Source organism: Mus caroli, chromosome 11 (assembly GCF_900094665.2).
Source record: "Mus caroli chromosome 11, CAROLI_EIJ_v1.1, whole genome shotgun sequence".
NCBI lineage: Eukaryota > Metazoa > Chordata > Mammalia > Rodentia > Muridae > Mus > Mus caroli.
Window position 1 is genome coordinate 82829959 of NC_034580.1, and position 16495 is coordinate 82846453.

General features: G+C 42.1%; 1 protein-coding gene across 1 annotated transcript in view; it reads left to right on the top strand.

Moving 5' to 3' along the window:
* Positions 1 to 260: 260 nt before the first annotated feature.
* Positions 261 to 16495, top strand: part of Hsf5 (heat shock transcription factor 5) — a 42947-nt gene continuing 26712 nt past the window's right edge. The window contains exons 1-3 of the mRNA XM_021178390.1: positions 261 to 996; positions 5995 to 6369; positions 15161 to 15258. Of these exons, the coding sequence (XP_021034049.1) occupies positions 363 to 996; positions 5995 to 6369; positions 15161 to 15258 (1107 nt within the window). The 5' untranslated portion in view covers positions 261 to 362. The remainder of the gene's footprint in view (positions 997 to 5994; positions 6370 to 15160; positions 15259 to 16495) is intronic.

Consider the following 16495-nt stretch of genomic DNA (forward strand, 5'->3'; position numbering starts at 1 on the left):
CTGCTTTCTCCTCGGGAACCACAGTTCCCTGGTGTGCTGCCCTCCTGGGACCAGACGGAGAGGGGCCGGTTCTGGAAGGCACGCGAAGGTAGCCTTGTGTCACTGTGTCCCCGCCGCGGCCCTCGAAGGCGTGCATCCCAACCGAGGGGGAGGGCGGGCTCGCGCCCCGTCGGCCACCACGCGGCGGGAACTCGAGGCCCCATTGGCCACACCGGAGAGCGTGCCGGGACTCGTGCGCCAACGGTCCGGGCCTCGGCGGCCGGGCGCTAGCAGGAGGGGGCAGGGCGCAGCGAAGGCCCGGGGGATCGAGAACGGTGGAAGAGCCAGGCTCGGCGGGGCGAGGCCCAGGGCCCGGGCGGGCGATGGAGGAGGCGCTGCTGTCCACCCCCATCAACCCCAACAACTTCCCCGCCAAGCTGTGGCGGCTGGTGAACAGCCCTCGGTACCGCTCCATCCGCTGGGACGGCCGAGGCGAGGGGCTGCTCATCGACCAGCCGCTCTTCGAGGCCGAGCTGCTCAGCCCGCCCGGCCCGGGTGCCGGGGGCGCGGGGGGAGCCGGGAGCAGCGGCGGGGGTGGCGGCAGCGGCGTCGGGGCGGCCGGGGCCGAGCCCGAGCTCTTCAAAACCACCAACTTCACCAGCTTCATCCGCCAGCTCAACCTCTACGGCTTCCGCAAGGTGGTGCTGGGTGGGCCGGGGGCGGCGGGGCCCGGGCCCGGGCCTGGGGCTGGCGGGCCGGCGGGCGACGGGCCACTCCACCACTTCCACAGCCCGCATTTCCGCCGCGACCAGCCTCAGCTGCTCGTTCACCTCAAGAGGCTCACCAGTGCCAACAAGGCCAAGCTGGCGGCCGGACTGGAGGTGCCCTGTCGCCCGCCCAACCGCTTCCAGCGCCTCCTCATCACGTCAGCCTCCGCCTCGGCCTCAGCTTCTACCTCCCCGCTGCAGCATCAGGACCCGCCGCCCCAGCCTGCTGGGCCTCGGCCAGAGCAGCATGGTGAGTGTGTGCCACCTGGATCCTCGCTCTCCATCAAGCACGTGGGCGGCAGGGCGCAAACACCCGTTTCTGCACAACCCCAAGACTAGGTCACATCATCCCCACTAGCACTTGCTTTTCCTCTGGCAAGGGTCTGTAAGCATCTCCCTAGTCCGGGTTTAGCTGCAAAAAGGACATGGACTTGACGCTTGCTTTCCACTCTTCTCCAAGCATCTCCCCAGGAGCTAACCTCCCAAAGCTATTGAACCATTTACCTGTACCTAGTCTCTCCACTGTATTTATCAAAGCACTGGGTGGGAGAGGCCTCCACTGTCCCACAGTCAAAAGAACAGGCACTCTACAGGTTGGGTGCGAAGGAACAAAGTCACCAGCAAGAAAACTTAAGGCATTATTTACCCAACCAAGGAAAAGAGGAACAGGTCTCTGGAGTGCCCATTTGTTCAGAGACAGGCCACCTTCCACCTATTGACATGAATAGAGCGGTAGACACTGTTTATGCATAATCTAGGGGGCAAGGTTTGATCCAGTGTAGAATAGAACCAGTTTACTAATACTTGAAGTTTGATGCCCCACTTGAGATGTTATGGTTGGACAAACATAAAGCAAAACGGCTAAAAAACGAAACAAAGACCAGATGTCAAGGCTTAAGTTTAAAAGAATTTTAGAACACATTTATAGTTTATTGGCTTTTCACAATTCCTGGTCATTCGGGATCGGGGGAGGGGTGGGGGGACTGTGTAAATAATCAATGAAAAGTTAAGAGCCTTGTGGTCACAGTATTTCATGCACTTGATTTGAAGTGCCTTTCTGCACTCTTACACGGGTGAGGGTGGCGGTGTCCCCTTGCTCTATACGGAGGCCACAATAGACAGCTGTACCAAGAAAGCAACAGGATACAATAATCAGAATTTGGATTTTTTTTTCACCTTCACATAGAAGACTAGTAGAAACAATTTTCATACTTTGAAGCATGGGGAAAATGCAAATGTACAAATCACACTCTGGTCAATTCCATCTCGGCCCAGTGCTGAAGCAATGCTGCATTTGGAATTTGGAAGATAAGGACCTAGGTTTTCTGTCTGTGGAGTTTAGAAGATAAGGAACTAGGTTAAAGTTCTAGTAACCTGCTGAGAAAATAACTGGCCCAGGAATGTTCTAAAGGAATTCTAAAGGAATAGTGAGCTACCTCAGGGCATTGGTCCTTGATTTGACTTGGGAATTGTGTGGAAAAAGACCATGGAGACAGTCCTACTGAATATGTACAGCAGCCACTCTAGCTTGGGTTTTTATATTGTTTCATTTTTCAAGTCTTATTTCTAGAAGGCATAAGGAGAAAAGACAGGGAAGTAACAGTTCTCTTTATTCTTTTCCTCTTAACTGTTTTAAACCAGTTGTATTTTTTTTGTTTGTGTTTAAAATTACATATATTTACTTATTTGTGTATATGTGTACACGCGTGCTCTTGAGGTATGGCATTTGTGTGGAGGTCAAAGGACAACTTGTTAGGAGTCTGTTCTCTTCTACTGGGATCAAACTCAAGTCATCCGGCTTGGTGGCAACTCCCTGTTCCCAGTGAATCTTTTTTTTTTTTTTTTTTTTTTTTTTGGTTATTTTATTTTTCCAGTTGTGTTCATAAGGCCAGTGTCCAGCTTATTTAAGCAGTTTAAAAGATATTTGTTGATTAAAAGAAATTCATACCTTTTTAGTGTATGTGGAGGATGTGTGTTTTGAGGCATCTCCTGTTCTCTCCCGTTGTCCCTGTTGTCCTGCCCAGCAGGGTGTTAGGATAGCCTGTAGCATAGACTTAGTGCAGAAGGCAATTGGGTTTCCCATTCCGGTGTAAAGTGATTCTTCTGTTAAGTTCCGAAACACTGTTGCAATTTGTTTGCTTTTATGTTCTAAGGTCTTTGGCTCTTCTACTTTTCCTCGCCTGTTGTTTTGGGGTTTTGTTTGTTTGCTTTCTGTGTTAGTTAATTTTTGGGCACAAGGTCTTGCCATGTAGTCAGGGTTGATCCTGAGTTCATGGTCTTTCTAACTCAGCCTCCCAAAGCTGGGATTATAGTAGCCATGTGCCACCTTACCTGGCTTCCCATGACTAATTTTTTTTTTTTTTTAATTCTACTTCAACTTGTCTCAGTTATACGATTGCTGCTTTCCCACCTCCCTAATTCCCATTAATTGTAGAAGAGTCTATTTTAGGACCTAGCCCTCTTTTATTTAGATCCACTAAAACAAGAATATACTTGATAAAAAGTGTGAACATTCTTTTTTTTTTTTTTCTTAGTTTGTTTAAAGTCTGGGACATAAATACTCTCGCATGGACACCACAGGCTGTCCATGAGCAACATTTGGGAGTGTTGATGGATGGTTACTTTGGTTTCGTTTCCATAAAAGGAACAGAATTGTTAAAGACAAAAACTCACCATGGCCTACATTTCCAGAATTCTAACTTCAAACATTGCCAAATATACCTTAAAGATATTCTGAAGGTGTGAATGTGGTGGTTTATAAAGTTGGTAAGAGAGAGAGAGAGAGTCCTATTACCTAATGCCTAAAAGAACAAAAAAGAACTAATTATGCCTTAGTTCTTTAAGAAACAAATTAATGATCTTTGCTCACACACCCACACACAATTGTTTGGGCCTGTTTTTATTAATTCTTTGACTATTTTATATGATGTATTTTCATTATATTCCTCCCTCACTCCTCCCTCTAACTCCTTCCAGATCCACACCTACCAATTTCATGTTATATATATATATATAAAGTCGAGTCTAATTTATACTGCCCATGTACTCATGGGTGTGGGCCATCCACTGGAGCATGGTTGATCCATTAGGGGCCACACCCTTAGAGAAAACTGACTTCTTTTCCCAGAAGCCATCAACTGTGGACAGCTCCTCAGTGAGGAATGGCCTCCTAATCCTGACAGTTTTCTTTTATTTTCAGCGGCTAAAATAAGTAATTGCCCATCCCTGGGTTGATCAAGGGAGAAGCAGAATTTATTTTTTTTAATTCAGATCTAAACTACATTTTTGGAACCCAACTAGAGATTTAACAGCCTATCTGTGAAGAGTTCAGAAGATGAAGAGAGCCATGTGCAGCATGCAGTTTTGACATGGGAGACATCCAAGGAGAAATCAAGTAGGGCACAGGGTGGTTGGGTTCTCAGAAGCAGCTCTTATGAAAAGTACCAGTTTCTTCAGGCAAGCCAGACTGCTGGCGGTGAGGCCAGGGCGATGGGTGTTAGAGCCTGGCAGGCAGTCAGCAGCGTCATCAAAGCTGTTCTTTGTGCTTCTGAATTAGCAATTTTCTTATTAGAGTCCTTGATTTCTCAGGCTCCAGAATTTATACTGTTAGTATTCATGCATGTATTTGCTTATTCTTCGTGTTAATGCTTTATTTGCGAAGGAAATTGATTGCCATAGAAATAGAATGGGAGACATGTAAAGTGTTGAGTGATTTATAATTTGAATGGGTAGAGATTTGAGTGGCATCTTTCAACATGTAGCTTGGCCCTGAAGTCACACATAAATTAAGTTTGCCTCTGTTTACTAAAGATTAGCTTAATAAAGTAAATTAATAAGATTAGTTTAATAAAACATGTTGAAAGGAAATTGTGAACCATACATATAACCAATAGGTAATATTCTCCCTTTGAATAAATTAGTTTAGTTTTTTTTATATTTAAGAATTGCAATCTATAAAGTAAATTCAAGCTGTAATATTTATAGCTACCATTTTTAAATTATATACTTTTGTCCTTTTTTCCTCATTTTTTTCTATCTGGTTAGATTTTTTTTTAAAAAAAAAAAGAGCAAACAGTTGTGTCAGAGTCTCTGAGATTAGATATCTAAAGGTTTAATCGTTGCTTCCTATGATACAGTGCGAGTCAGTGTTGGGCACCTGGGAAGGGTCTCGGTTAGAGACTAACGGAAAATAAAAATGCAAGGTTTTCAGTGCAGCTCACTGGGTCAGGGGCTTGCCCAGCGCATGCAAAAACCTTGGTTGATACCCAGGCCTGCAAAGGAAGAAAGCCTCATGGAAGGTAAGTACTTGATCGGTTGAGAGGATGAAGAAAACTAGATGAGAGTTTGCAAGGCTGACTTTTCTACAAGGATTCCTTTTGGAGCTGAGTGAGGTGGCACGTGCCTTTGATCTTCGCACTCAGGTGGCTGAGGCAGGACAATTGCTTCAGTGCTTCTGGTTAAAACCTGGACTAGGTTGTGAGAAATCAGGCCAGATCAGAGCAACATAGCAAGACTGTCTCCAAAAAGTTAGCTACATAAATAAATATAAAATAACTAAAGGGACCAGTGAGGTGGCTCAGAGAGTAGAGATGCTTGCTGAATTCCATAAAAAGAGCAAACAGTTGTGTCAGAGTCTCTGAGATTAGATATCTAAAGGTTTAATCATTGCTTCCTATGATACAGTGCGAGTCAGTGTTGGGCACCTGGGAAGGGTCTCTGTTAGAGACTAACGGAAAATTAGGCCACGTGGTAGTGGGAAGAGCTAACTCCAGAAAAGCGTCCTGACAGCCATGCGCATGCTGTAGCGGGCACACTCAGACAGCAAGGAAGCAGATACCCTAACCACTGCATTAAAGAAACAAAACAGTAATTGAAAGGGGGACAAAGGGCGTGATATCTCTTTGTGGCTCATGTTATGAATTCTTACTTATTCTGAACATTGATGTGGGTAATAGAGTGATACTTTCCTACTTATTAAAGTTTCCAAATAGCTTGAAAGGCTGCCTGGAGAACTCCGAGTTTGTGTTCGTTTAAATCTTCTGGCCACTTTACCTTTCCTGGCAGTCCGTCCTGTTAAGAATCAAGAGTTCCTTATTCTTTCAGCACTGTATTCTGAATTCATATTTGCTAAATTCACATTTCTATTGTGTTAAAAAAAATCTGATGGGTGAGCAGCTGTTCTGACCTTTGGTTTACTGTCTCATGGTGTACTGTAAAGTTTGTAATGTCTTCTTCCTCTTTCATGCAGGACCAGTGGCTGTAGGACAATTTCACCGGTCATTCCGGCGAGATAATTTGTCTCCTTATTCCTACGTATCAACTTCATCCCACAACCACAGCGCTTTCCCTCTGAAAGGCTTAGATCGTACCCCGATTCCTCCCAGAACATGGCAGAACTCCCTTGGAATGCACCCTGGACAAGTGGAGACGTCTCCCACTTTTTCAGATAAAGGGGTTCCATTTCCTGTACTGCAGAGATTTCCAACTGAGGTTACGTATACGCTGCAGCCCAGCGCCACATCTGTACACGTTCAACAAGGTCCTCAAACAATGGTCAGCTCCTCCCAAAAATATAGTAACTACACACCCTCAGCACAGTACTCCCAAGCCTACTATCCAACAGGTAGGAGACATTCAAGTTCACCGGCTTCTATAAAGGTAGTTTATAAGGACATTTATATTTCTATCGCATTTTAATCTTTGTGTGCTTAACGAATAGGAATATGTATTTAAAAACTGTCAATGACTTCTTTACCAGGCATTTTAAACAATATATAACTATTAGGGGCTGGAGAGATGACTCAGTGGTTGCAGAGGGTGGTAGCTCCCTTGTCAGATGACTCATGACTGCCTGTAACCTGAGCTCCAGGGATTCTCTGCCTCTGGCTTTGACAAGCCTGCACTCACACCCACGTGTCTCACCCTCTCCGTAAGCCTAGCTAAAGCAAACCCTGCATATACAAAGCATAGAAAGGTTCATCTGTTCTTAAGGATTCTGAGAATCTGTTGCCACATAAAAGTGTATATATTCAGTGAAATGAAAATTCTGTGTCCTCCAAGTGTATTCTAGTTCTGAGGCTCAGCTCTGGCGCCTGCCCTGGAACTTTACTCTTATTCCACCTTTATTGCAATGTTTACTTCAATTCGTTTGTTTTCTTTTTTTAAGATTTATTTATTTATCATATGTAAGTACACTGTAGCTGTCTTCAGACACCCTAGAAGAGGGCATCAGGTCTCATTACAGGTGGTTGTGAGCCACCATGTGGTTACTGGGGATTTGAACTCAGGACCTTCGGAAGGGCAGTCAGTGCTCTTACCGACTGAGCCATGTCACCAGCCCCCTTCAGTTTGTTTTTAAGATATGTTTTTTATTTCACAAATGAGATTACCTCAGTCAAATCTTTTAGTATTTCAGTAATGAAGCTTCATAAGAACACATAGTCTTTGAATGGAGGAGACCTGCACTGTTCCTCAGATAGCTCAGGTCTCAGGATACAGGCTAGAACCTGGCAGCCGCAGCTGTGACTTCATCCAAGCTCGCTGAGGACAGCAGGCTGGTAGATCCCAGAACACTAGTGAATCTTTCCGTAGTTACCACTGCTTTTGCTGCTTAGAGGGAAATAGAGGGTTTTCAAATACTTTTTGCAAGATGCTATGCTTGCCTTTGCATTACATTCTGTTTTGTAGGAACACGGTGGCAGTGGTGCGTGCTTCCTCATGTGTGGCTCCAAGCTTGGCCAATGTTTGGACATCAAGACAAAGTTCACTCTCACTAACCATACAATCAAGTTAAAAAAATTGTAAAAATTCTCATAATGTTTTCAGTATGTTTGTAATTTTGTGTTGGGCGTCATTCATAACTATCTTTGGCTGTCTGTGGCCTGGGGCCATGGGTTAGACAAGCCTGCAGAGCGAGACAAGGGTCAAAGCTTTCGGAGAAGACCAGAAAGAGAAGGAAGGGACTTTTTCTTTTTTTTTTTTTATGAATTAAGGCCCTAGGAGGAACATTAATTTTTGTCAGTTTTGCAGACCTAGAGAGAACCTCTTTAAGGTCTTTGCCGAGCCTCCTAGGGAAGATTTGACAAAGGAAGCAAAAGGAATACACAGGAACTAAAAAAGAAGTTATCTCTCCTTTGCCATTTAAAAGCTGCAGACGTGGTGACTGCGCTGTGTGTGCTGACATCTAAGTATGGACTTCGCTATTACTCCTTACCTTTTACCTGATGCAAAAGTGCTCTGCTCTCGCTAAGCATCTAAGTAGCATCCCGTTGTGGATGTTTAGAGGTCAGCTTCCTTCTTTAGGCATGGAGCTGAGAATTCGGAGAGTAAAGATGAGGTCATGCCGGGCGTGGTGGCGCATGCCTTTAATCCCAGCACTCGGGAGGCAGAGGCAGGCAGATTTCTGAGTTCGAGGCCTGGTCTATAAAGTGAGTGCCAGGACAGCCAGGGCTACACAGAGAAACCCTGTCTCGAAAAACAAACAAACAAAAAAAAGATGAGGTTATTACTTGGCCTATTGGTAATGCTGAACTGAGAAATTATCTGATCTGAAGAGAACCCATTTTGCCCATTAGAAAAAAATTTAAACTTAGAGTCTTATATAGAAAATGATTAAGCTTTAATATTTTCCAGATTTGCAGCTACTTCTTTGAAGAAAAATAATCTTCTACTTTTAAAAATAATCTTTAAAAGTAGAAGATGGCTAAATTAATGTTTATAAGCTATCTATCTTAAATATAGCAACAAATAGGTTTTTGTTACTGATGAGTTTAATCCAATTTTTTTCTTTAAAAGATATTTACTTTTATTTACTTTTAAACAGTAGTTATGTTTAACAACTAGACCATATCCTGACTTTAGTAATGTACTTACTTATAAGCATGAATGAACTGGCTCTTACTTATCCACTGAATGTATAAATTTAATCTAGTATTTTAATAAATCACCATTCTGAGTTCTGAGGCCAGCCTGGTCTACAGAGTGAGTTCCAGGACAGCCAGGGCTACACAGAGAAACCCTGTCTCAAAAACAAAACAGAACACAAACTGATCATTAGAGCGACTTTTATATCTGCCCTCCTTTGAAGCACTAGTTTTCCTTGCCTTCCTTGTTCACATTTTTAAATTCATCATCTCAAAGACAAAATATTTGATCTGGTGTTAGTTGGCTCTCTCTATATTGAGGCAGAGTATCTCCACAGGTTAGCTAGCATAGCCCAGGGCATCTTCTGTGTCTGCCTCATGATGGTCTGGCTATTGTATGAGTGTCCACACTCTGGTCCTCACACTCGCGTTCAGACTGCCCTGCCCACTGAGACTTCTCTCCAGCCCCCAAAATGACATTTTTTTCTAGAAGAATTATTTATTTATTTTATGTAGGTAAATACACTGTCACTGTCTTCAGACACACCAGAAAAGGACATCAGATTCCATAAAGATGGCTGTAAGCCACCATGTGGTTGCTGGGAATTGAACTCAGAACCTCTGGAAGAGCAATCAGGGCTCTTAACCACTGAGCCATCTTTCCAGCTTCCAAAGTTACATTTTTAGGGTCAAAGTAGTAATTAACAAATTATAACTATTCTTAATCTCATTTTTAAATGAGTACTTACGTAGCAATTACTATGACCAGACACTATTTAAAGGACTTTCCAAATACTAATTCACTTAATTCTCAGACTTTCCTTATAATAAGATAGGGTTTTTTGTCATCTTATAGATGGGAAAGCTGAGGTACAACTAGTAAGTAGCAGACTGGCAGGAAGCCCAGCCGGCCTGAATGCTGTTTTTCCCGCCTATCTACCCTAGAAAAGAAGGCCTCTCCCTAGCCCCCTGTACCCCCACCAAGTGTATGTGTGTGGGGGATTTCTTTTGCTGCTCTTTTGTTTCTCTTTTAAGGGAATCCTGGTATTTCTCTGTGCCAGAATTAGCTCTTCTCATGGCGGGTATATAACAAAGAGGTTGATGGAGAGATCTGCCCTTATATTGCTGCTGGTGGCATTGAGGCTGCTCCAAGTTAATAGTTTATTCTATCCCAATCAAAAAAGCCAAACGGAGGCTCTAGGTAGTGTGGCTGCTTGTGCTTCAGTACCTTGTCCTCCCAGCAGAGTCCTCGATTATAATGGGCCCTTGGCAACATTCTATTGAAGTAGAATGAACTGGTTCTAGTCCCAGCTTTTCACTTAGTTGTCTAATAGGGCCTTTAGTGAGTTATCATTTTTCCCAATCTCTCATTCTATAAGGAAGCCATAACAGTTTGGGCCAGAAATGGAATAACCTGTGAACAGGTTTTGTAAAAATTGAAACACTACTTACATGTAAATGATAAAATATTTTAGCCAGTATGAAAGAACACATTTGTAATCTCAGCACTTGAGATGTAGAGGCAATAGGTTCAGGAGTTCAGGGCCAGCCTGGGCTATATGAGACCCTGTCTCAGAAAGCATCCGCATGCACACACACACACACACACACACGTACCCACACATGCATGCACGCACACTAAAATATTTTCAAAAATCAATCTTAAATGAGGCTAGTAACTAATAAAGACTAAATTTATATAAATATATGCTTTGGGGCCCAGGAAGATGGCCCAGAGTTGGTTTATAATTGTCTGGGCCTCCTGCTCCAAGGGACTTGAACCCAGTGCTTTGTACTGGCCTCTGTGGACTCCTGTAGGCCCACATACAAACCCACAGAGAGATAAATACATAATTAAAGTACAATCTTGAAATGCAAGATACAAAAAATATTTGTATATTTTTATTTAAAAATATCTTTTATTATTTAAAATTGCTTTTTAATTCATCCTTAGGCAAAAAAAAGTTAGCTATCATCATTCATTGTAGCTCTGGCTGGTCTGGAGCCCACAGAGGTCTGCCTGGGTCTGCCTCCCACGTGCTGGGATTAAAGGCACTCATTGTTTTTGTTTTGTTTTTGAGTTTTCTGTCACATCTATTGATTTTTATAAATCATTGATATGTATAGATTCACAGAGAATGGAAACAGAAATGCTATCTTTTGCAAAGCTCTCATTGTTTTTTAAAGGGCTTCTTGGGGTTGAGGCTGGGTTCTTGTTCAGTATTTGGATAGAGCCTAGGTCTCTGCACATGCTAGGTAAGTACTCTACCATTTATAACTTGCTTACATTCAAAAGTTTGGATTTTAAGGTTTTAACCTTACATGATGTAAAGAAACAAATATACAATATGGAGGAATGTATTTCCCAGTGTTTTGTTACTGTGCTCAGATACAACTTAGTGCACAGAAAAGAGGGACTTGTCTCCAGAAAGCTCTTCATCTCCCAGAAGAAGCAGAGCAAAACCATGCCATCTTTATAATAAAATGTACACACTCAAACGTTAACTCTCCCCCTGACACCTTACACTCGCCGTCACCGCTGTGCGGTCCTCAGACCTTCTCATCTCCCCAGTCCAGTCAAGCGTGCATCCATCCCTGCTTGTGAATCTGACTACTTGGATACCTCATAGAAGTTGAATTATGTAATATTTAATGTGTAAACTTGTCATTGTAAACTGTACACTTCATTGTCACTACATTCACGTCAGTCACTAACTCATCATCTCCAGAGTCAGCACCATACAAGTGGAACTGTACTAGCTAAGCAATGGCTTTCCTTTTTCCAGTCCTTGGCAATCACTGACTTTCTGTCTATGAATATTGAATACCTCATGTAGAGTCATATAATGGTTACCCTTTTGTTACTGGCATATTTAATTCATTATAATATCTTTTTAAAAAGATTTATTTACTGTATATCAGTACACTGTTGCTGTCTTCGAACACAACAGAGGAGGGCATCAGATCCTATTACAGATGGTTGTGAACCTCCATATAGTTGCTGGAATAGAACTCAGGACCTCTGGAGGAGCAGTCAGTGCTCTTAACCACTGAGCCATCTTTCCAGCCCCATTATAATATCTTAAAGGTCCTACTTTGTAATATGTGTCAAATTTCCCTTTTAAAGATGAATAATAATTACACATACAAGTACTAACATTTTGAAGGATTCTAGATTGCTTCCACTTTTTAAACTATTGCTACTCTGAACATGGATATATAGATTTTGTTTTGTTTGAGAAAGAATATTGCTGTGTGTTCCAGGTTGGCTTCAAACTCGAAGTCTTCCATCCTGAGTGTTGAGAGCCCAGCCTTTTATCACTATACTCAACTTACAAATAATTTTTTTTCAGGCCAGAGGGTGCTAACACATACCTTTAATCCCAAAACTCAGGAGGCAAAGGCAGGTGGATCTCATTGAGTTCGAGGCCAGTGTGGTCTACAGAGTGAGTTCCAGGATAATCCAGGCCCCATTAAGAAACCCTGCCTCAAAAACCAAAACAATTTTTAACAATTAAGAAAACCAAAAACAATTTTTTTTTTTACAGATTTCTACTTTCACTTATTTGAGTATACAGATACACTTCAACTTACGATGGAGTTATGGTAGCATGTTCTATAACCTAATCGTAAGTTGAAGGTTTACTAAAATTCACTTAATATGCCTAACATTCAGAATTTTCATGGTTGAATAGTAGGGCATGGTAGGGTATTGAATGCTAGGAGCTGGGGCTCACTGTTGGTGCCCAGCATCTCAGGGGTAATGAGCTGAGGAACAGATAAAGTTTCAACATGCAGTTTATACTGAATGCATATCACTTTTACACCACTGTAGAGCTGAAAGATTATAAAGCACTGTACCCCCAGGCGACTTTTTCTTCACCACAAATGAGATATTACAGCTTTATTTGCTATAGTAACTTGATCTTGAAATTAAATATATTATTAGAGCTACCATTTCTTTTGAGCATTTATGTGAGTGGGCATTTTATCACTATTAACACTGTGCTGTCCTGGAGTAGATTCAAGTCTGAAACATTGTATGTTTGGATGATTTCCATAGAATAAAGTACAGATGAGTTTGTTAGTAATTCTGGATTTTTATTACTGAGAAAAATTTAAATGTGTTCTACTCTTGTTTGCATATGACGTGAGTTCTAGTTTGTCATTTATACTTTTTCTTTTTAGCTTTTTTGTTTTGGTTTAGTTTTTTTTTCTTTTTTTGGTTGTTTGGGTTTTTTGTTTTGTTTTTTGTTTTTGGCTGTTTTGTTTTGTTTTGAGACAGGGGTTCTCTGTGTAGCCCTGACTGTCCCGGAACTCACTTTGTAGACCAGGCTGGCCTCGAACTCAGAAATCCTCCCAAGTTCTGGGATTAAAGGTATGTGCCACCATGCCTGGCTTATTCTTTTTCTTATACATGAAAACCGAATTCCTTAAGTGAGCACTGCCTTCAGGAAGACAAAGCAAGATCTTTATAGAGAAGGAGTGTCTGAGGACACAAGTTAGTTTTATAATGTTATTGCTTTCATAATGCACAGTACATTAATTTTTCATATACGTAGCACAAACTTGGATTTTGGCACCTCACTTTGCTTATACTGCATACTAGGCTAATTCCACAGTCTGCTCTTTTCATTGACTGTACGAAGTAAGGCTGCACCGGTAAGCAGGAGTCTGTGGCAAGTGTAACTTCACAGGTTCTCCTTGCATTCCATTTCTCATCTCTTACTGGACACCGACTAGCATTTATGGTTTGCTGTCTAATTACACACTAAAAGCAGTTAGCAACTCCATATTATAATGGCACTCTCTGGGGTATATTGTACTTTTATTCCTCTGACAAATTTATTTTAGAAAATAGTTTAACAGCTATTCAGAAAATGTAAACAGTGGAGTCCTGCTACTGAACCATCAGAGAAGTACAGAAGTACGTGGTGGTCCTTGCACAGTTTCATTTGTAATGAGGCATCGCTTTTCAGGACAAGGAAGGGAAGCCCAGCCGCTCTTGCCTAGGTCTTTGCTGCCACCAGAGGGCTAGGTCTTCCTTAGTAACAACCAGTTCCGACAGCCCGAAGATCCTCCACAGTGACTTGGATGCACTCTGTTTCCCAGCATACTTATTTTCTCAAGTTCAGTACAAAACGAGCCCACGGTAGACTATCCAGCCTTGTTACTGTTGGCAAATTTCTTACTATCTTTGAGTTTTAGTGTACTTACTTTTTAAACTAATGTTAATCTGATTGTCATTTGATATCAATACATACGAAGCATCCACCACTGTGCTCGAAACGTGGTAGGCATTCAACACACATCACCTTCCGTTTAACCCAAAGGTGTGATGATGAATGTAGCTGATGCTCATCCATTCTGTAGAGGCTTTCTCTGGAAGGAGCTCAGCGCACTAAGACTTGGCCTGTAAGTATAGCTGTTCCCCTGCAGAGTTTGATCTGTTCAAGGTGGCTTAACCATAAAGAAATGGAAAATATACTTTTGAGTTTTTTTTCTAATGCTACACAACATTTTTTCATTAAAATACTGGATTGCCCGTCATTACTATCCTAAGTGTTTTGTGCACAGTAGCTCATTATGGTCCTTGAAATAACCGCACCAGGTAGGTCCCTGTTTTAATAGAATGTAAACTTTGAGGCCTGCCTGAGGTAATTAACTATGTTCAGATGTATAAAATACTGAATTATGGAGCCAGGCTACAAAACCAGGCAGGCTGAAACTAGGACCCACATTCCTAACCATTTATCTAAATGGCAAAAAATGTTTTTGCATGTTTTTCAGTAGAAAACCATCGCATTGTTGAATGGTAGATTGGAGAGTATTTTTACTTATGTCTAAAGCCCTTCAACCTCCAAATAGTTGTTAAAATGATTGAAACGATTATTTGGGAACTATGAATATATTCTGCTGTTTTTAATGAAATGCAATTACTTTCAATAAGAATAAATATTTGGTTAGAAAAATAACAATATGTTTAAGTACTAAAGAATCAGTTACTGACTGGGGATGTAGCATAGCTGTGAGAGTACCTGCCTCCTATACATGGAGCCCTGGGCTTGATCCCCAGCCCTGTATGAAGTAGGCGCAGTAGCTCATGCCTGTAATCCTAGCCTTGAGCAGTGGAGACAGGAGGATCATGAATTCATGGCTGCCTTCAGCTGCCTGTGAGGTTTTGGTCAGCCTGGTTTGCATGAGACCCTGTCTCAAAACAACAAAAAAGAAATTATAAAGATAGACATAACCTTTTAAAAATTGATTACAGCAGTTATAGTACACACATTTGCAAACCTAGCTCAAGAGGGAGGGAGAGTGCTAAGTGGGTAACAGGCGCTCAAGGCTAGCCAGGGATACACACCAAGATCTTGTACGCTTATTACAGGCCAGAGTTTTCTAAAAGCAATTGAAAGCACCCAAGTGTGTGCACGTGTGTGTGTGTGTGTGTGTGTGTGTGTGTGTGTATGTACACATGTATACATGAAGGCAGCTCCCTCAGTGCTGTATCTTATTTGATTGATGGCTTGTTTGTGTTTGAATCTGTTCCAGCTGTGCTACAGTGCTGCTCTCCTTCCACCCACATGGATGCCCTCAGCAGCTGTGTCACTCCTACTGCCTCTTCCTATGCACACTGTAATTACTTCCAGGTAAGATTCCTGCACACACTGTGCTTCACAGCAATAGGAATCTGGCAGATTTTCAAAGTAGAAGCCAAAGATAGCTGGGTTTGCAGGCTTAGTTTTCTGAGTTCTAAGTGAAAGAAAAGAGGGTTCATGTAAATGATGCTTGAGTGTCATTCTGGCTGCCATGATCCAATATAGGAGCCATTCATTTCATGTGGTCTTTTGTTTCTGGGTTTTACTTTCCTTTTTTTTGAGGCAGGTGCAAGATCTTGCTATATAAACAAAACTGGTCTTGAACTCATGCTCCTTATGTCTCTGCCTTAGTGCTGGACCACAGGCATGTATACCACCACGCCCAGCCACACGAAGCCCTTTAACGTTAAATTCCTGAATAGGGATGCAGGCTCGTCATAGAGCACTTGCTTGCCATGCACAGAGCACTGGGTTTAGTCCCCAGTACTGAAAAAAATTAGGAAAATTCAAACTCTTTCCTTAGTCACTCTTCATGCCAGTTGTTCAGTAGTCTCGTGGTTTGTGGCCACAGAATTCTGCAGCAGAGAAATGCAATGTATCCATCACCACTGAAAACTATTTTGTATTATACTGTTCTGGGCTTTTTCAGGGTAAGTTGAATGTGCAAAATGAGTGTTTGACTGCTGTTCTTCTTCAGCCTTAGTATGCGTGTTGTAAACACTGTACTTCAAATATCTTGTCAACATTTCTAAGGAGATAACTGCTTTGATATAAATAGTTTATATTGATGCTTTTAGAATAAAAACAGGTACTTGGGAGGCATAGGCAGGTAGATCTCTGAGTTCAAAGCCATCCTGGTTTACAGAGTGAGTTACAGCCAGAGCTACACAGAGAGACCCTGCCTCAAAAACAAAACAAAAAAGATAGAAAGAAAACAGAGTGTATGCTATACATTTAGTGCTAGTGCTATAATTCTTAGAGTGTTTGCCCAGATAATAATTTGTGTGTGCATTGTGGTGTGTGTGCATTGTGGTGTGTGTGTGTGTGTGTGTGTGTGTGTGTGTGTGGCACTGGGGATTGAACCCAGGACCTCACATGTTAGACAAACACTAACACCAGCTCAAGAGAATATTTTACTAGTGGCATTAGGGCATTCCAAAAGACATTCCTTCTTATTTTTACTTTTTAAAATAGAGAACATGGGAAGTAGATAATCAGACATTGTTTGAAGAATGTAGAATCCAATAGAGGTGACTTAGCTAGCCTCTCTCTCTCTCTCTCTCTCTCT